This window comes from Anas platyrhynchos, chromosome 21 (assembly GCF_047663525.1).
Source record: "Anas platyrhynchos isolate ZD024472 breed Pekin duck chromosome 21, IASCAAS_PekinDuck_T2T, whole genome shotgun sequence".
NCBI classification, from domain to species: Eukaryota; Metazoa; Chordata; class Aves; order Anseriformes; family Anatidae; genus Anas; species Anas platyrhynchos.
In genome coordinates this window covers 13887498-13908732 of record NC_092607.1, presented here as the reverse complement: position 1 = coordinate 13908732, position 21235 = coordinate 13887498, and the positions used below count along the sequence as shown (strand labels likewise).

At 42.9% G+C, this 21235-nt stretch overlaps 1 protein-coding gene and 1 long non-coding RNA gene across 3 annotated transcripts in view; one reads left to right on the top strand and one right to left on the bottom strand.

The window, feature by feature from the left end:
* LOC139999251 (uncharacterized) overlaps positions 1–21235 on the top strand; it is a 225352-nt gene that overhangs the window by 3459 nt on the left and 200658 nt on the right. The window lies entirely within an intron of this gene.
* Positions 1–21235, bottom strand: part of PHACTR3 (phosphatase and actin regulator 3) — a 104580-nt gene that overhangs the window by 31467 nt on the left and 51878 nt on the right. For both annotated transcript variants that reach the window (XM_027442922.3, XM_038166232.2), the window contains 6 exons: positions 16243–16404; positions 15286–15363; positions 10968–11150; positions 6219–6422; positions 2400–2661; positions 1172–1419 (listed from right to left, as the gene is read on the bottom strand). In XM_027442922.3, coding sequence (XP_027298723.1) covers positions 1172–1419; positions 2400–2661; positions 6219–6422; positions 10968–11150; positions 15286–15363; positions 16243–16404 — 1137 coding nt within the window. The remainder of the gene's footprint in view (positions 1–1171; positions 1420–2399; positions 2662–6218; positions 6423–10967; positions 11151–15285; positions 15364–16242; positions 16405–21235) is intronic.

The following is a 21235-nucleotide window of genomic DNA, read 5'->3' as shown; positions in this document are numbered from 1 at the left end:
ATTTTAAATAAAATTATTTTAGGTATAAAGCTCAAGTCTTACAATGACTTGATGACTTGGGTAAATTTTAGGTGTGTATGGAACTGGCTTCTTGGTGCAGAGTTTGAAGTTTATGTACGAGGAGATCTGAACACCAAGGAGCAAGAGAAATTATTTACAAAGATGAAGGCAGCTACAAGCAAAGAAAGGAGAAAAAAAATATATTTCTACACTTTTTTTTTTTTTTTTTGGAATTGGCAAGTGTTTTTCAGGGAACAGGAGGTTATATACATATCTGAGGCCTCTATCAAATGATAAATCATCTTCAAGAGCTCTCTTTCCCCTTAGTGTACTTCTGCAGGTAAATACTAATCTGTATGTAGGCACCACACTACCTAATTTCATAACAGTTTTCAGCCTTACAAATTAGGCATCTGACTGGATATCTACACATGTACGTGTGCACATCCTTGGCACATCATCACAAGAGCTGGAGAAGCAAATCTGTATGTGGTTCTGGCCCCTGGCATTTTAAATTTGTGTCCTTAATCTTGTTCAATAAAACATTCAAGAATGTGTCAGCCCCACCCCATTTATATTCACCAGTCAGACCTATACACTTTTCCATCTGGCTTTTACATTTTGTAGTGCTCACATTCAAAAATGTATTTAATAAATTCTGGGAAGCATGCCCTACCCAGTCATAATACTTTACCAATTATGCCTGATACACAAACCATTGTATGAAGCAAGCCATAGATACACATTATGTTTTCTTAAATTGAAAGATGTAGTTATGAGGAAGAAGTTTCCTGTTTGGTCTGATTTGGTTTTGTTTCATGTTGTGTAGTCACTATTTCGAAGGGCAGATTTCAGGAGATGTCTGCAAGTGCTGCTGTTCTTATGTAGGAGTACAAAAGGTACGTAAGTCACCAAAAGGGTAAAGCTTACTGATACATTGACTTATCAGCATAACTGTATCCTCTTATTATGCAGTACATACCAAAACAGGCATGATCACAGTCACTATGATGTAAACATAACTTCAGATCTTCACCAAGATTCCTTAGAAAAGCTGATGTGACAACAGAGGAATGTGCACTGCTCAATATTTTCTGTTCTGTGCTCCCATGTTTAGAGTATTCGTTAGGCTACGGTAGTGTATCTTTATAATATAAGTGACTTTCCTTACCAGAAATAATGGAGTCATTCAAGACTTCTTCATCCTGATAAAAAACAGAGTCTTCCTTGAGCTCTGAGTTCATGATCATGTTTTCTTTGTTCTCATCAGACTCTTTAACTGAGTTACGCTTATTTTCTGAGTCACTGCTATAACCCAGTGAGTTCTCCTTTTCTTTGTTGCGCTCCATGCTAGACGTTCTGGATGGACGGACATCCACTCTTTTTTTTGGAGAGCCTTTGCTTTCTCTTCCGTGGAAGCTGTGGGTGGAAGGTGCAGAGCCCAGCTTTTACAAAAGACTGGTTTATTGTCGCAGTAGGAACTTATCATTATAAGAGACTGACCAGAATGGCCTGTAGCTCGTTAAGGCCAAAGCAAAGAGTTCAGCATGGGACAACAAGGAATAGCACCCTTAAGACTGTGTTGACAATGTCTATTATGGATCTACTTTCCTATCTTTATCATAAAAATATGTTACAGAAAGGTAGAGACTAATATGTTTTTGATATATAACCATGTGCTATACTGAACTGATAAAAAAAAAAAAAAGACAATGTCCTCAATGTAAAACATACAAGGCATAAAATATTACCATTCTGATATTTTATGATATTTTACAATCATGACAAAGGTTTAACAGGGCCTAGAAATGATATTGTATGAATCTATTCCCCATGACTACAGCTGCTATGGAGCTGAGAAATGTTACCAACTTAGCTCCAAAGCTCTGTTGGAAAAGGTTATCTCTGTCCTCCTCTAATACAGAGGAGGGTTTATAATGAAAACCAGATAAAACACCTGACATAGTCCCATACAAGCATTTGTATTAGGAAATGCATACCGTGTATGTTCGTGTATAAGCCAGGAGACATAGTGAAATAGCATTTCTCATCTGTAGAGTACTCATATTTATAGCACTCTTTGCCTTAGCTATCTAACTTATCTCATGGGGAGAGTTTCTTTGCAGTAGGTCAAGGATTACCAAATAATTCTACCTGTTGAAAACCACCTTCCATGTCACAGTATCCTCTTCATAAAGGAAGAACATACTTTAAAGTAATTGCCAAATCAAGCCCTTTAACCAGGGATAGATGTTCAAAGTAATGACTTCAGGAAGAAAACAGACTCAAGCCGTAGGATAGATAAAACACTAATAACAGGGGAAGGACATTTACCAAGAAAAATTATTTAGTGGAATGACTCTCCCCATGCACCCGTGTAGCCAAGAGGCTGCAGGTACCTGTCCTGCCGGTGTTTGGTGGCCAGAGCTCTGTGCAGTTCTTCAATGACTCTGCTGGGAGGTAAAGGCAGGTGGACGGCAGCCAGGTGAGGGGAGCCAGTCGGTGTTGTTACCTGTCCTCTGACATGGGGATCAGAGCTTTTCTGGCCAGAGGGATGGAAGAGAGCAGCTTGTCCTGAGATTTGGGAGGAACCGACAATTACGTAATTCTTCAGGATAGTGGAAGGAGGAGATTTCATGGCTGGGTCATCCGTGTCGCTTCCTGCTGGCAAAACACGAGGATAAGAGGTCATACAATGCTGCTTGTGTTTTGGCGCATAAAGCTGGCACTGAAATTAATTCTTCTGTTGAACAGAAGAAAATGATGATGTTTTCTTCTTGCTAAGAGGTAACTGGCTAAGCTGATTAACCATCTGAATTCAAAAGGCTCGTGCTGCACAAATATAGATCTTTGATCTAGAAAAATAAATGCTTTTCCCATTCCTTCTCATTCCCCGCACAGATTCTTCTTTTTTCCAGCCCATCATTGCATTCTTGATCATCAGTACTGTTCCTCCTAACCGCCAACTGCCTGTGCTGCGGCGACTTCCCAATCTAGCGCTTTCTCTGCTGGCCTCTGGCAGACGGTATTAAAATTTATGCACTGTGGTTCTCAGTCAGGACAAAATGTACCACTGTCTATTATCTGCTCCTCTGTGATTGTTGTGCAGCTTAGACCTCTGTCTTTCATATGCCAGTTGAGGAAATGCCAAAATTATTATAGTATAACGTTCGCCTAACAAAACTTGCCAAATGAAATCCAAATGATAGATGGCGTACTGAGCACTAAGAAGAGAAAACAAAGGGTAAAGCCAGCTAATATATAATCTTTTATCTAGAGGATTCAGGTTTTTATGCTGCATAAGCATTTTATTGGAAATTAGACTTTGTTAGATACATTTCTCTAGCACCCAAGTCCAAAGTGGACATTTCTCTCGTTGTAAGTTTGATAGCTTTCCTTTCTTAAGAATACTTGGCCTGACAAAATGACAATTAGTATTTCTGTTCTACATTTTTTCCCCATTTTCCATATAACCCAGGCCCAACTTTCTGGTGCATGGCCCTGTTTATTGCAACAGTTCAGCCTGGGTATAGAAAGCGAATGTGACGTCTTCACACAAGAGGGTATTTCTTTTATCTTGTTGCCACCTAGCGTTGTAAATAGGAATTTAAACTGATACAGCCCTGTACAGCCCTTGTACAAACTTGTTTTCACAGAATGTGTTTACTATTTTCTCTTTGAGAATGGAGAGCGGAATTTATTGAGGGCGACAGCAGAAGCACAGGTGAGAGGAGAGCTCCTGTAGCCACAATCAGATTCAAACATCAGAAATTTGAGTGTAGCAACACTGGTCTCTTTTTCACATTTGTGGGGTGGAGAGGAGAGCATCCTTCAGCAGGGAGATTTGCATCTATTGTATAATCTCCTTGCTTTTTCTAAGAGAGGTCTAACTCATGATTTTTTTAATTGGTTTGTTTGTTGTTTTTTTTTTTTTTTTCTTTTGAAGGCATTTTTGCACATTTCTCTTCATCCAACCCAGATCAATGGCCAGAGTTTAATCTCTATTTTTATGCATCTAGTAGGAAGGCAGGGGTCAAGCTGGTCCAAAAGTTACCCTGTTTAAAATCTGAAAATGTCTGAAAGCACCAGAGGATTTCTCCAAGTATTTAGGTGCCCAGTGTGCCATGCTTTGGCAGTGAGACACCTTCCCAGCCCAGAGGTGATCAAGGTAGCTTCTATGGCTGGGAGACAGCCAACCTGTGCTAAGAAAAGATGTTTTCTCAGCGTACAAGGGAGGTTTGGTTATGTGCTACTGTAGAAACACATAGAAGACATTTATGATCAATTGTTGTCTTTTAAATTGTGGCCTGAGGGGATGAAAGAGCACCTCTTCAATCACTTTCTCCCTCTGCACAATGGGAGAGGGTTGCAGTGTTTTCTCAGAGCCAGAACCCTGGGTTCAGCTCAACCCTAAAGCAGGAAGGGAGGAGACTTTGTTTTATCTTTGTATTTGCTTGTTCCTGGAATGGGCCAAAGGCCAATTTTGTCCTCATTGCAGCTTGGGCCAATATTGAGAGTTTCCCTAAATCACACCTTATTCATCCTAATAACAGCTGTTCAGTGAATAATCTTGCAAAGTGATGTCTTGGCACCTTGCCCTGTTCCCCTCTCTCTGTGATTAATTGGTGCTTGGCTTATTCCTCACTCCTCTGCTAACAGCATCTCTAGCATTGTTAAGGGGGGGGAAATCAAACACAGAAGAGCTTTTCAACCTCTTTGTCTTGCTGTTCTTTTTATAATAGCTCTTTGTTTCTCTCTCCCCATGCATTTGTATCCTCTTTCACTCACTGACAGTATTTGTTTAGGTTTAACTTACCACTGCCTCCACATCCAAACAAAAATAAATAAACATATAATCACTGTTGAATAAAGGTCTATAGTTACTGGAGTCATTGAGAAAACTGGGTTGTTCTTTGTGGGAAATTTAGATGAGGATGAAATACCAAAACTTAGGATATCCTGGATGGTAGAGGAAGTGCTTAGGGACTGTAAAGTGCCTGGTGGTTCTGTAATGTTGTTACCCTCTACAGGTTAGTTTTTCTGAATCTCAGGCAGAGCATGGGTCTCTCATCAGCTGAAAAGCAATAAAGAGGCATCCTGGTTGTGCTTGTTCACGTTGCAAGATGGAAGAGGCAGGCAACAACCTGACTCAGAGCAGAGAATGGTGAGGCAATCTGAACAATGGCTCCCAGGAAGCTCTGGTATGATACTGTCATGAATCCAGGTCCTGCTTAAGCTCTTATGGCTTCCTAACATGGTCAAAATAAGGACATTTTCCATAGGAAACAAACATCTGTTCCTCAAAAGGACCAAAAGCACTGATATTTTCTATGAGTTCCAGTGGTCACATCAGTGTCCCTCTGATATTTTGTTTCCTGATGACTTCGAAAACCCTGTTATTTGTGTCAGTGGGATGCAAATCAGGGCTGAGGTAATGGCTGTCATTTAAGTCTGAATACCCAACAGGTTTGGCATTTAGATGTCAAGACTTCATTCTAATTTGCAGTAAGACCCTGTTAACTGCTTTTACCATATGTAGGGGCCCTAAAATTGGAACGAACTAAAATCATATTCACTTTAACACCCTTTCTGTAGTGCCAGAATGTTGGAAAACGTAGTAACGTTGGCAATACGTTAGAAAATCAGGAAACATTCAATGAAGGCTGGCATGGAGGATTGCTTTGTGGGAGCCAGGTGTATCACTTATGTGCATCCTGTTTAATTACACCAGATTTCATAGCTTTAGTTTAGGCCTACCCTAGAGAGCAGAACCTGAAGACAGAAACCTCTACAGAGCCTATCGGGTTGAACTGGCTTGTGGCTGTTGTACTGTTATCCAGCGGGATTGTAGGTAATGAAAACATTTAAATCTCCTTGTGTTTTATGGCATATCGATATGAGCATCTGATTCAGCAGATGTTTGCGGTTGGTTTGATTTGTTTTACATGTGTTTAGTGCAATAGACTCAAACTAAATAATCCTTGGGGAGATCCAAATATGTATATATATTTGAAGTACAAAGATCAGTGCGTTATCAGGCAGCCAAACTGCTCGGTTCATGAAATTCATTATCGTTCACTACAACCACAACCAGCCGGATTCACAGTAGGCAACAACAGGCTTGCAAAAGGAACTAAGAAAAAATAGAGTATACTGTGCTGTGTAGGTGAACAAAGCACAAGGAGTGGCGAAGTCTTTCCTGACTGGAAATGACTGACCTGTTAGACTCTTGGTGATTTTGGAGATCACCTTAGGCGGTGGAGCTGGGAGCAATGGAGGGCTGGGAAGCTGTGCTGGGTTTCTTTCTGTCCCCTTCTGGGGAGAGTCTGTGGATTCAGAAATGAGTAAGGCTTGTGGACTGTCTTCAGATGCTGGCAGACTGGCATCTTCTAATTCTTCCACGGGTGCTGAAGGTTTCTTGGCTAGCAAAAAGATGAGTAAAATTAACGGAAAGGGAAGTTAATAATACTGATAGGCCAGGAAGCAATGCCAGAAACATTCAGAAAAACAGAACATATGGTACACAGCTAGAAGCACTTATTTACCTTACTGGAAAAAATGATAGTGTGAAATAGCCAACTAGCCAAAGCAGGTAAAGAATAAAATGTTTAAGAATATTGAAGAAATAGTAGTTTTGATGTTCCTGAGAAAACTGGTGAGCCTCTCTTCCTTTCTATTCCTTCCCTTAAGCCTTTTTGCCTTCTCTCTTTTTAATAACAGGGACAGCAAGGGAAAGCAACCTTTGAGAACTGCAATGGATTTTCTTACATTGGTGTAGCTGCAATAGCACACTGAGTGAGTGCCAGGAACATACAGCCATAGGGCAAAGACTATCAACCCTGTAACATTACATGAAAGTTGGTTTTCCAGTTGCTGTACGCATTTATTTTCACAATTTAGTTTTTATCTTATTTAATATATGACTACAACTTGCATCCTACTGCACCTGACTCCAGAACTGCTGAGCCTTTCCTGAGGCTAAAGTTGATAACCAGGAAAAGTCTGTCATAAAAAGATTTACCAGTGGATCTCAGCAACTAGCGCAGAATGGAGAATGGATGAAGTACTTAAGGAAAAATTCAATCACCAAAGCCTTAATTTGAGATGGTGAAGCAGTGCTCATTTCAGGATTGTCTCCTGAAAGATGGCAAAAGCACTTAGCTCTTAAAGTTAGTACAGGCTGAATCACCGAGCAGTTTGTCAAATTGGGCTGGCTGTGATGAGGGCACAGGGGAACAGATCCAGAAAGGCAAGCAGCTGAAGCAGGGCATGGGTGGAATTTCAGTGAAGTTCGGTATTAACATCTTTGAATTCTGCTCAGGTACCAGCTGACTCTGGCAGTGCTTAAAGTTACCCAGTGCCTCATGGTTTGACTTTCACACTCTGTACATGTGTACAAAGACCACACGAATATTTGCCTTGGCATACATTGTGGCCACAGCCGGGCTTTGAGCGACTCGGGCAGGACCTCCCCAAACAGCACGTCCAACCACCAGGGGCCCAGTAGTGCTCCAGCAGGTGGAGCACTCCTCCAAATGGGGAGATCCATGTTTAAATCTCCCCTCGGCAGGAGATGTGTCCAAACGGTTTGGGCTGGAGAAATGGTAAATCTCGCTCCCTTTAGCAGCCTGGACTGTCAAAGCAAAGTATGTTTCCCTCCAAATCATTCCAGAGCGTCTCCTAAAATCTCACAGAAGTGCGTACCCACAGCTGCCACATCACAAACCTTTTCTTGGCTAGGTTTTATGTCTTGTTTGGAATATGAGCTCTCTCTCAGCATCCTTGTGTTTAGAGTGCATGGGGAGGCACCAGAGCATTTAGACAGTTGGAAACAATAGCATTGGCAAGATAATAGCATTTAATTTGTTGACAAACAGATTAATGAGTGTGCCTAGAAGTGGAGGAATGAGTATTTGTCATTCAAGAAAGACAGGAAAGTGGAATAAATACACATCATTAGAGGGATTCTTGTGAAATTTGGCTTGATAGGAAAGTCTTATGTGATAGTTGCCTAAATTATTAAAGGAAATAATTTTCTCTAAAATATACATTTCTAGGGAAATGCTTTGTTCTAGTCTGACATCAGTTTGTGTTTTTTTGTGCCTGCTGCATAGAAGAGAGAATGTGGAATAGAAGTGAAAAATTAAGTCACTAATAGGTTCCATTATAGAAAGATCAAGAGCTCCAGTAGATGTTAGTAGTGTGACAGGAAAATTAGTCATATTTAGATGTTTTCCCCTGAGCTGAGCGATACTTTCTGCTGGCAGCAATTTCACTGCAATCAGGAGGCCTGCCTGTGCCACGAGGGGCCGTGCAGCACCGAGGCAGAGGAGCAGCCGTAGCGGGTCCTTGCCTGTAGAGGAGGCGGATCTGAAACACGCTCGGCCTCTGGCAAACATCTTTTTGTTTCGGAACTGCATCCTGTTCAGAGAACGCTATCACAGAAACAAACTGTCATTGTGTGCTGTTGTCTAAAAAAAAAAAAAAAAAGTCCATTTTACAGTCCCAGCAAAGAACAGTTTGCTTATTTTTTTTTCCCATGGTTGTTTTTGGTAATAACAGTGCATTTGACTCAGAGTCTGAGGCAGACCTGAGTCTTGAGTACACAAACCTATTAACAGATTTCGTACTGTAGAGGGAATGTTATCCTGCTGAATGTATTCCAATGGCTCAGCACTAGACTCCTTGGCAGAGTAGCTAATTATTCGTAGAGAGCTGTTTGTCAAAGTGCTACCTTGCTGGTAGGTAGGATTCATCCCCTTGGGACTGTCCCCATGCCCGTTAGCTGGGTCGGGTGGGGAACACTGCCCTGGTTCTGCCGAGGCTGTTCTTCTTCTGCGTTAATGAAATGTGAGCTCTACAAATAATCTTTTTTGTTCCCTCATCTTCCCCTCCTGACCTTCATGCCACATCATGAGGATGAAATATAGCATATTGGGTATGAAGCAAATATATTCCCTTTGTTTCTAGCTGGTCAAATATTCATACAAACTTGTAGAAAGACACCTACTGCATTGGAGACCTAGACTGAGCTCAAGGACACAGGTGTTGTAATAAGCTCTGCATTAGGATAAACTTTACAATATACTCCAGCAATTTTGAAGACCTTTCTCACCCAATGAGCTCCGTAAAGTAAAATCACTAGACAGAAGTGCTAGGGTGGATAGAGGGATTAAACTAGTACAGAAATTATTTTAAAAGCCACTGTTGAAGGAGGACTTCCAAAAAAATAGGAGTAGTCACAGACCAGGGAGACAGGTGAATGTAATCCTGCTGTTATTTTTTGGAAGCTAGGAAATGATACCTCTGAGGGAGGAAAAGAAATGCAGAAGGAAGGAAAGGTTATGCCATGGAGACAATAAAAAGAACTAGCATTAGAGAGGAACATAAGAAATTGGGATGCTTTGGAGAGCCTCAATACACAATTTTGAATGCAGTGGAAGGTGTATTTTAAGTTACAGTATCAGATTTTAGAGAGGCATAATGTTAAATATATGCATTTTTAGAGCCATCTTTCCCAGATAGTCTGTCGCAATGATAACTAGAGCTTCAGAGAGCAATTTGCTCAATGAAACGCTCTAGGAGAGAGTATCGCTGGTAGTAATAGCAGCCTGAGGTATTCTGGTCGAGAACTTGATCTGGTTGTTCTAAAACACTGAACAGGAAACAGGAGACGAGTGGGTTTTACCCCATTGAATTTTTAGAGTGATACAAAACCAAACACTCCATAGAGATTGAATAGAAAGGAAACATCATTAAGGGCAGGTATTAATAGAAGCTGTGTATGTCTAGTTCTCTATTTTCCTTCTGTTTTAAGAAACAATAGAGGATATATCTCTAGAAGCCCACATATAGTGCTTTGGGATATTTCCCAATGTGACAACACATAGCTGAAACAACGGCGATAGAATGGAGTTGCTGTGCTTATAAAAAAATCTTTGTGATGAGCAAACATGAGAATGGGGAGTACCTTTTGAGAGACGGGAGCATTTCTGTTGTCAAATCTATTAAGAGTAGAGCGGAGTGGGGCTAGAAATGGGCCAGAAGAGCAATATTACATAAAAGCAAAAGAGCAAAAATGAACAAAATTGTGAGTCATGGGGATGGAAAGGACTGGAGAAAGAAATGGGAAAGGATAAAACAACAACAACAACAACAAAAACCTTAGAGGATGACTTCCATTCTGAGCAGTTGAAGCATCAGTCTGCCAAACCCAGCAGGTGAGGGGGGATTGGAGGACGTGGCTGGGGGATAGGACCCTAAAGAGCATGGGGCATGCGCACATAGCATGGAAAAGAAAAGGCAGTTGGGGAAGGCATAAAAATTGGCCAGAGTGGATGGGCAGAAAGATCAGCAAGCGCTATGTGGCACTCCTCACAGCCTAGGATCAAGTGTTGTCTTTGGACCTACGCATTTCTTGGTTGTCAGGAAGTACACGGAAACCCTCTCGCTGCTGGGCTGGCCCTGGCTGCTCTGGTCCCATTGAACTGCTTCACAGATGAGCTTTGCATGAAAGGAGCTTGGTGTAGTTTATCTGTACCCATGACATTGAACTGCACTTGTATTTACAGTGTAATGGATAGAGCAAGTTGTGCATGGTCGTTGTTTCTCAAGCCAGGACAGGCAACTTCAGCCTTGGCATAGAAGTTTGAGAAATGTTTTTTTGAGAGAAGCTTGTTTAATCTTCACAGAAGTCACTGCTAATACCAAAGGGGCACCATGCCAAGATTGGATTGTCTCATAATCCAACTAATCCCATTATGCCAAGCTTTCTGTAGTCCCTCAGTTTGATAGCGGTCTCAAAAAATGACTTATAAAATAATGATTGCTAACCTGGTATGGGGAAGCTGAGCCGAACAAGGTGCTCAGGCTGTCTACCACTGGCATCTATGATTGCTCATGCAGTAGCTCAGCATAAATATATCTTTTAACATTTTATTATTTTTTTAAATATTTTTATCCAATACCTGCATCTTCTTTCAGCTCATCCAAATGCAGCTCCTCACCAAGGGAGGTCACATTTGTTGTGGCTGCCGTCGTACTCTCTTGCTGCATCTCTTCAGAGTCAAGTGCCTGGCACACAGGAGCTGGAGGGTCACTCTGCGTTGCTCTTGTGGCATCATCACCAGTGCAGGCTTTGCCTTCAGTATCTACAACACCAAATCATTTAATCTTAACTAAACCATGAGCAGTGAAAGCAGAACCCCCCTGCTATCCTCTCTGGAAGAGTGAGTCTCAGAGATGCAAGTAGTTTCAGTAAGTGGTTAGGAGACTGAGATTTGTCATACAGCAGCACCTGATTTCTAAAAGTGCTGAACGTCTGTAATGTAAACCCATGGATACCAGCCCATCTGGACACAAATATACACCCTGTTTTCTAGATAAGGCATCTTTTTCTGTGGGCACCCAGCAGCCCAGGCAAATGGCCATTGTGCCTGTACAAGAAGGCCACTGTGCTCTGGAAGCACCCGACGTGCAGGAGAGGAGGCAGTTCCTTTCCTGAGCAGATCTCCCATGTAGCATGGGCACAGGTTGCTCTGACATGTCTGTGTTGTGTCAGGCTCTGTGCACAGCGCACTGCCATCCAGCTGCCCCAGCAGTAATCCCAGGGCATCGCAGAGGACAAGGCTGCTAGTATTCCCTACTGACGTGTAGGTTTGAGCACAGCATTAGTTACTCAGCTTTAAAAAGCATGTCTTGTGTGATTGAGCTGATCAGAAATTCAAATCCCTCCTCATGCAGACCTAGAAACTGCTCCCTTTGCTTACTCTGAAGGATTTTTGTGCCAGTGATCCCTGCAGCTGTACGCATCCTGATGACTGAAGCTTTTCTAGCATTCTCCTATTCAGGCAAGATTCCTCAGAATACAAACTACCCTTTTACTGCACAACTCTCTCAGAATTTACAAGATCAACACCACCATGGCAAATCAAAGCAATTACTTCGCACTGTAGCCAGTGCTCCATGCTGATGGCCACATCTGCTGTTCACCCCTGACCTCCTCCCCTGTATTTTTCATCCCTAGACACTCTTTCTGGAAGCTCGTGACAGGGCTATGTTTTCTTGCAATGATATCATGACAAGTTTCGTGAACATTGATTTAAAACAGCTAGCACTTGTAGCTACCTCTTTTTAATACTATTTGGACAATCTGCAGAGTAATTTATTGCCCTTTTGGGGAAAGGGTATCGGGTTTTGGCCCAGAGATGCTGCGGAAGGGATGCAGTATTTTTGTACGCTGAGCTCACTCAGTCTGCCTCATAATCACGTTTGGTGAAAAGTTACTGTTCTTAAAATAGCCCCTGCAGTAGCACAGTTGCTATGATACAGGGAAGGGGAGGGGGAAAAAGTTCATTGCCTACATTTCAGCTCATTGTGAAGGCAGCCTATACATAATCAGCGGTGTATTAACAGCTGCCTGCGTTACTTGACAGGCAGTCCTTACCTCTCAGTGCACAGCTACATCTGAGTGGTTTTTATGCTCACAATGGGGAGAAATGTTGGGGGAAGCTCCCTAAGTGTGTTCAAGGTAACTCTGCTTCGCACGTTCCTCGCATCCTTCAGACAGGCAAGCTGCTGACAGCTGTGCCACAATAGAGCTGCAGACAGAGACAAGAGCTCCTTCGGATCCCGGCCATGGAAGTGCAGTGACTAATGAAGTAATGACAAGCAGAAGACAGCCCTCTGCTGAGGAACGTCTGAGGCTCACAGCAGTGATGGTCTCGGTCAAAAGGGAGCAACTTGTGCTTAGATCAAAGTGGACGTGCTGCTTTGATTGGCAGTGGTTCCCAGCTTGATTTTAGAGAGAGTCTGGGAGTGGGAGAAAGCACAGACCTCAAATCCCCTGGTAAGGCGAGCAGCAGATAGTCCTGGGAATTGCAAAGTAATCAGAAGAAGCAGGACTAGGATTTATCTGGAAGGGAATCTCACTGTGTGGCAGACCCTACAGCCTGTAACCTAGAGCAAAGCTATATTTTAGGTCCAGGAGTGTCCAAGGGGCAGCTCGGTGTTTGTGTGAACAGAGAGGGGGGCATAAGGGGCTTGGCTGCACACCTTGGTCTGCGCAGTGTGTCTGGGCAGCTGCGTTTTGGGGTTGTGCGAGGAGAAGGGGTGACATAACCTGTTGGGATGACTCATTACCAAAGCATGGATGGTGCAATTTCACCCTGGGCTGCTCACAGATTGAGGCAGAGTCTGTGCGAGCTTCATGGTTTGCTCTGAGCCACACAGCCCAGCTCAAAATGCTGCTTGACAGACCTTGCGATGCGAAGCTGGACTGGGACACGGCTGTTGTGAATGCATGCAGCAGGTCTGCACATTTCTCAGGCTACAGCTTTGTCCTGGTTTGGACTGTTAATGAAAGGGAGCAGGAGCCAGGACTCTGGAAGTGGAGTAGAGCCTGATGAAATAGAGGGATTTAGGGATTTACTGTAGTCTTTTTAGCATAGCGTTGCTGCTTTGACAGCTGCAACTTACCACATAAATGAGGACTTAGCTGTGAAACTGCTGCCACTTCAGCTCCATCCAAGTAGGGCACTAATCATTTACTGAGAATTATTTGGGTCAATTTTTGATACCAGTTAATAAGCTGCTTCTACTGATAATACAATAAAATAACCCTGGAGATTCACAACACTCCGTGTGAAGAAAAATAACTTGCAGGGAGCTGCAATGTCCTTCAACTGACTGTCAGCCATGCTTTCCTTTCTGGGCACGGGGTGGTTCTGTAAATTGGTGTGATGTTCACAGGGGCTCTGTGCAGCTTCACTGGAGACAGGTGGGCAGAGGAACCTGGAGAGTCTGTTTGCAGCTGCCTTTGTGAAAGTGCAGCTTCTCATAATTCCTTTTGTTTTAACTATTTTTATTTTGTTAAAATGATCTTGCAACTTAGCATCCTCTGTGTTCCTCCCAACCAATTCTTTATGCATACAAAAGGTTTATCAACTCATTATTACAGTTTAATGTGCTCTATAGAAATTTTATTTTACTGCTGTTTCATAAAGCTCACATGCCCGTGCCTTCAAATTCATAGATTATGGGGAACTTCCATGCCCTGAGCAGATACAGGGTGTGTTTTCCTATTGGGTAGTGCTGATAGGACAACTAATTGTCTAGAATGAGAGACAGAAAGAGCTCAATGGACGGGAATTAAAAATGAGCCTTTGAAAACCTTCCAGTTTAGAATAAGCTGATGGTTTGATAAATTTTGTAACTTGGACATAAAACTCATATTAAAATATATCCAATAAAATATGATAATTGCTTTAATGGAAAAAAAAAAAAAAAAAAAAAAACAACTGTTTAAAATGCTCTTTTTCTGACTCTTCAGTTGTGCAGTTACACTCCAGCCTAGCATCACTGACTATTGTCCCACAGCCTAGTTATAGGCACGGTGTTTGCTTTATACAAAGAAACTCAATTGTTAGTTTCAAAGAACATCATTTCTATCTACCAGACTGGTCAAACTTAAAAGGCCAGTCTTCATGACAGTGCTTTCTGCTATAGAGTTTACAAAGTAAAGAGGGATTTTTTTAATCTCTGTTTAGGTGGAAGTGGCAGTTGGGATGCTGTCTATAACGTTGGGAGCTCACTTGATCTTGCAGAACAGTCACTCAGATCTCTGTCCCTTGAGCATCTGCCAGGACTTTGGAGCAGGGCTATACAGAACCACAGACCTTTGTGCGTGTTTCTGACACTTCATCATCTTTCATTCAGTGACTTCTGAACGTGATTTGTACTCAGGAAAACTTTAAAATGCCACTACCAAATGCTTCACTTTTCCCCATGAATGACAAGCACACAGGATGGCAATATGCTTTGACGCAAACTTTTCTTTTTACTGGGAAGGCTGCTGAAAATGGCAGATTAGTATCATTTAATGAGATTTGGATTCAAGAGGTGTACATGTTAACTTCCCTGCTGAATGCGTCTGTATGTTTAAGTTTATATTTATGCCAGTTTAAGCTGACTTCCTTGGCGGTCAGATTTAGCTAGCTTTAGAGGAATTGCATATGTACCAGCTCACATTCATGCTATGTAAAAATCCAGTGAAGCTGGAGAAGCATTCAAGGTGATAAACCATCAAAAATCAAACTGCGTGACTGATTACAGCAGAGAGGAATCAGAAGAATTCGATATTAAGCACTTTTTATCTTTAATGTGCTTGGATTTAAGATCTTCCTTTTATTTTTTTGATTGTTAGGTTTTTTTTTATTTTGAAGACTTGCATTTCCTATTGCTCCAAAAAAGATTTTTATTTTTTTAAAAAAAAAAGATTTTCCTTACCCTGCTCCATCATCTCCAGAAGGCCTTTCTTAATGAGTTCATCCCGACCTTGTCGTGCTGTCATCTTCTTCTCCAGCACTGCAAGAAGTAGTAGCATGACACAGCACCAATTAACAGCAGAGTATTCGTATATCTCAATGAGAAAGCTGTAATGAGGAAATTCCCTCTGGTCTCAACTACTGCGTGCTTGGAAAGAACTGCAGGAAATTCTAGAGGTTCATGGATTGGTCAGCCTGTTTTGTACCCTTTCTGTTGTTAAAGTAGTAAAATCACCCACACGTAGAGCTGAGATTTATGATTTAACCTGCTGCCTAATCACATTGAGTACAGAATAACAGGGGTATGAGAGCCTTCGTGCTGTTTGATGCAAGGTGTTAGCTGCCTCAGGAGATAGTGTCCTTCATGGTGACACTCCTCAGGGCATCGGGCAAGTGGAGGGAATCACATCACCCTATCTTAGCACGTGAGTTTGTCTCCTTACTGATCTCCTGGGACATCCCTGGAGACCAGCAAGAGCGCGCAGTGCTGTGTGCTGGGCTCCTCCACTGCAGAGACAGCTGCTTGAGGGAAGGAACTTGACATGCTGCAGCTCCCTCCTGTCACTTTTCATAATGTTATTGTGACCTAAATAATCTTCTCCCCAAATAAAAGGGGTGACAATACTTGCAGACATAAATGTAGCCTATTTGGAGAAGAGACAGCCCATGAAAAGCAGTCTGTATTGAGGCTTGTGCTTCACTCTTATTTTGACCTTTTCTTTTAGATGTATTATATTGCATTACATAGGAAGTCAGCCTGGTATGGGTTTTTTCTAGCCTTAAATGTCATGAATTCCCAACATGCTGGGATTTCTGAATTAGGTTTAGGTCAGGTCATCATTAGTGCTTCCTATGTAAGGAAATTTCACCCAAGCTAAGCTTTGCCTTGTGCAGCATCAGACTGTCATTCTCATCGTACCTGCAGAGGTCTGCTTTAGTTTCTCATTCTTCTTTTTCCTCCACTTCCACGGTTTGAAGATCCTGCCCAGTGTTGCCAGTTTGCTGTTTCTCCTCACTGGCGGAGTTCTAATCCCTGAGACCAAGTAGTCAGAACGCATTGCAGGGGACTGCTCCATCTCATCTGGGAAGGGAAGAGAGAGGAAAGCCAGCAGTTAGACAGATGGCTTCAGCAAAAAGGCAGGTGAATGGAGGCTCCTCAGCTAACACATATTTGGTCTAGTTGCCAAGTTAAGCACCATAAGACTTTGTCACTGTATTGCTGGAGCCAGCAGCCAGGCTGAGGGATGCCAGCCAGAGGCACTCAGCCTTGCTGGGCCAGCCCAGTGTTTCCTCCTGGCTGCAGCCTTGCACAGCACCCCTCTGGATGCAAAATACTGGAGCATGTCTGCTGCTGCTGTCCCTCAGGGATCTCTCTAGGCTATTATTCAGGCCCACAGAGAAGGAAATGTGCTTAATTTGTACACCCTGTGCTTTATTCCTTCTCTTTCCTGCGTTTAACCATGCCTGGGACTCACCAAGGGAGCGGTGTTGCTCTCCTTCCCAAGGGCTGTGTAACTGTGCATTACAGCCTTTTGAAATGTGGGGAGCTGGGTGCTCCAGAGAGCTTTAGTAGGAGCAGTAGAAATTTAACACATCTGCAAATTAGGCCCACGCAAACTCCAGTTAATCACATAAATGTAATGTTCATTTAGAAAACTTTAGACCTTTATGAAAAGCTGAGAGTGTGAGAAAGCTCAGGTCCCCTCTGAATTCCCAGCTTCCATTTCTGTTCTCAGGGTGCAGGATATTCCTGCCTGTTAAATGAACTCTCTTCACATAAGCTAGCACAGAACACACTGACATGTGTGAGCTAATGCTGTTCTATAAGAACAGTTTGTTTGATATGTGCTATGTAAATAAAATCCTACAGCTATTGTGCAAATTTATTCCTTGAGGAAGCTAAGGGGAAAATTCTTTCCCTTTTGTCCTGCCAAGCCACAGGAATTTACAGATAATACTTCAGCTGGAAAAGCAATTTAGGTATTTTTAATATTTTGTCTTGAAAATACACTCAAACAATATAAAATTGTGAAACAATATACACGTACATGTATGCTGACTATTCACAGTTGTGTGCTGGCCAGTACCATGAAAGAAAGAAGCACAGTTCGATCGGTGGTGTTACTGGTGGCTTTATTGAGGTTTGTATTTGAGTACCACTACAGTGACTGGTAAAAGAAGCTGTGATAAGTGATCAGACATGGAGCTATGAACATATGCACGTTTCCAAGTAATTTCTCTCTGGAACAACATTTATCATAAATCGCTGTATGACTGCAAGATAAAAACTATATAGCATCTTGTAGGCTATGTTTTTAAGTCAACAGGGTGAAAATGCTTAAATCACAGCATGGAAGTGGGGATTTCCAAGTAAACAGGAAACAATTTGGGGGAGATTATTAAACACAGCAGGGGAATGAACACATTCCTCCTCTTCCATTTAATTTTGAAAATGTGGGTAAGAGAGATGAATCATTTAGTGGAGGCAAACTGCAAACCTGGCCATGTGAACTACCAGAACAAGAGAAAAGGCTGAAACTTTTTTTTTCTTTCTCTCCCACTGTACATGTTCAGTGAATTTCTCTTTCAATATAGTGGAATGAGACAAAAGATTCTCTAAATTCATAGAGTTTATATTGGGTTTAATTTAGAAAGGCTTTTAAATGTACATAAAAATCTATTTTAGGTTTTGAAATGATTGTGTCTACACAAGGTGCTATTTATGGTTAGCAGTCTGGAGGTCAATATTAAGAAGTTGAGAACAGAAACTAGTACAGAGCCGAGCACAGGGGGAGGGCAGTAGCCTACAGAGTGCAGTTAGAGTGCCAAGATATCATGCTTCTTCCCTAATTGCATATTCAAAACTAAGAAGTATCACAGAAATAAGCTTTGAAGAAGTAGAGCTGCTCTTGATTATGGAGATGGCAATGAGAATGGAAAATGGCAGAGAAGATCTGCTATTAATTTGCTATTATGATTACTTTAAAGCTGTAATAGAAGCCTCAGAAAATAACATTTGGCCATTGCTTGTGACATCCCTCGAGTGGGAATGGAAATGTTCATAAAATTAGCTCCTCTCAAAAGAGCTGTAGATCAGACTGTAAATCAGAGCCTGGGCCCTGGAAGTTTTTTCAGTGGTGTAGGACAGCCTGAGCTCCACCATCCCTGTCTGCCTGTGAGGCTGCACTGCTGCAAGAGCGCTTCCTATCATCGCTGGAATTTCTCAAGCATGTAAGTGAAGATTAGAGAAGAATCTGACTTAGAGCAGTACCTTGGCAGGTTGCTGGCCCTGCTGCATTTCATTCAGGATGTAGGTGTCTGCAAAGTGTTTTAGGCATCATCCACATGTAGCATGAGATTGCTTTACCGTTTTTGCCAGATAGGAGGGGACTTAGATGTAACCAAGAAGCCATTCAAACCCAAATCTGCGTGTCCCTAGCAATGTCTGTTATCCCACATATTCTCCTGGGAAAGAGAAGGGGAAGATACTGCAAAGGCACTAAGAATTCCCTAAATGCCCTGCAGTGGTCAATGTTTCTGTGCTTTCTGCCAGTCTTGTAAGTGGGGCTTCTTCCATCCCCTTCTGCCCTCTTGGCTCTGGAAATGTAGATTTCTACCTTAGATGGGTCACAGATGAAATACACATCAGTCACCAAAGAGAAGATAGTAGCTAAAACAAATGTTCCGGTGGAGGTTTTCATTGGCTTTTAAAATTTATTAATGCTTTTTCAGATGGTACAGAGAGTTCTTAAGCAAATGGTTTTATCACCTGGTACATTCTCACCATATGCAGTTCCTACACTGTACATTTGGAGAGATGGACACAAATAAAAATAGACAGAGACACAGTAAGACAGATGTCCTGAAGTCATAAATAACAAGGAAATGGTCTCACTGGCAATAAGAATCACAAGAAAGCCCTTGGAGCTCCTCATTTCTAGTCAGTTCCTTTCTTCTTGGGTGTGGGTTGGCTGCTTGGGAGATGAGGAGTTGACAGCACAAAAAGCAGTTCCCACGTACAGCAGGGAATGCTGAAGGAGCAGGCGCATCTAAATACCAGCCAGCTCCTGCAGCCAGCAAGCTGCCAAGACTTGCCAACCCTCCAACCACTCTGTGAAGTATTCAGCACATTTTTTAATCTGCAGTCGATATTTTAATTATGCTAACTGTTCTGTGGAATAATGCGGTTATTCCTCCCAGAGCCTGATAGCCTGGGGCCAGGCCATGCAATTACATGGAGAATGTCTGCAAAATATAAACAGCCAAGAGCCAAGTCGGGACTCTCCAAATCGGCTGGGAGAAGCGAGCAACAGCTTCACTAGCTGCGTGACATGGAAGGATGAGGGCCGGGCCTTACACAGGGCTGAGTCAGTACCAGCTTAACCCCCAGTACCCCAGTCCAGTGCAGGGAGGCCAGGCTCAGCTGTCTCACGCTGTCCCCCAAGGACACAGTTCAGCCCTATGGGGCCAAAGCATTAGCTCTGACTGGTGCTTGTTGGCTTTTTCTATTGAAATTACTTGTGAGTCCCTGGTGTACCCTGCAGAGGGCAAAGGCTCCTGTGCTGGAGCTCCGCATCCAAAACAAACATCTATCACACGCCTGTCTGATGAGGCTGGGCAAGCGTTCCTCACGGTGCCAGCTGGGGTGATTTCTACAGCTCCTGACATTGGCCAAGAGTATGAGTGGTCTGATGTCTGAGACAGCGCCTCAGACAAGGGGAGAGGTTCTGACCCAATGGGCAGTGCTCTGCAGTGCTGCTCTGGGCTGCAGAATAAACAGGCAAGAGAGAAGAAGGAAAGAAAACATAGTACTTGTCGTGTTTGGCTTCAGTGCCTGACCCCTTGGAGTCTGAGCATCTGCAGCTTCTGTCTACTTCGGTAGCAGTTGTGGTTGATCAGCACTTCTGAAAAATGCTCCATTGCTTTCTTCTTTAAAGTGGTGGGGTAGCATAAAAATACCACTCTTCCTGTTACTCTCTTCTCTATAGGAATTGTGCGTGGACCGTGCAGTGTTCCTGCACATCGGACCTCTCCCATTTACTGATACCAAGTCCTGGCTCTGTTCCATCCAGACTCCTGCAGAACTGGGGCAAGCTTGCTGGGAGTCCTGTGGAGTCTGAGACTGGGATATGTGATGGGAGAGTGCCCCAGGCCTGCACACAGCCCTGCTTGGTACTGTGGACATTTTTGGTGGTGAGAGGATGATGCTGGGGTGAAACTAGGTTCAGTCAGTTGAGTCTAACTTCTTGTCTTTTTTGGTAAACCAAAGAGACTGTCAAATGATGCCTGGGCTGCTGATTACAGCAACTGCAGGCTGTTCTCTGCAGGCTGCAGCGTGGCAGCTGGGCACATCAGGAATGCAGAGCTGGGGTATGCTGACCTTGCCCCGGAGAGGGGCTGGGAGGGACCTGGAAGGTTCTTTTGTGAATACACAAATTGCAACGAGAAGTTTATGGGAAGACGAAGGATGCTGAATTTTAATGTGCTGGGAATTTGTTAACTTCTATTCATGGTAATGGAAGCTGTGCCTTCCTAAATCCCCTGTGTGCACTTCTAGGAGAAGGGCCACTGAAAAATCTGCAACCTGCAGGCAGTTTAAAAATAACACAGCAGAGAGGAGCTGCAGGCAAATTTGTAAGACAGGCGTGCTCTGTTTTCTGATGTGTTGGTTTGTGATGCAGCTCTGCATGTTGCCCCCTTTATCATTACTGCATCCATCTTTGCAACCAGATGCAAAGTTAAAAAAAGGCAAAAGAGGGCTCCCTTTGATCCCCTCCAGAGGGTAGAGACAGAGAGTCGAATCAAAATGACCTTTTCAGCTTCTGCGATAGACATGCCTTTGCCACTGCTAACTCCAGTGCTGCCTAGAGTTCATGTCCCCCTTTGTAAAGGATGCTAAGCAGGATGTCACA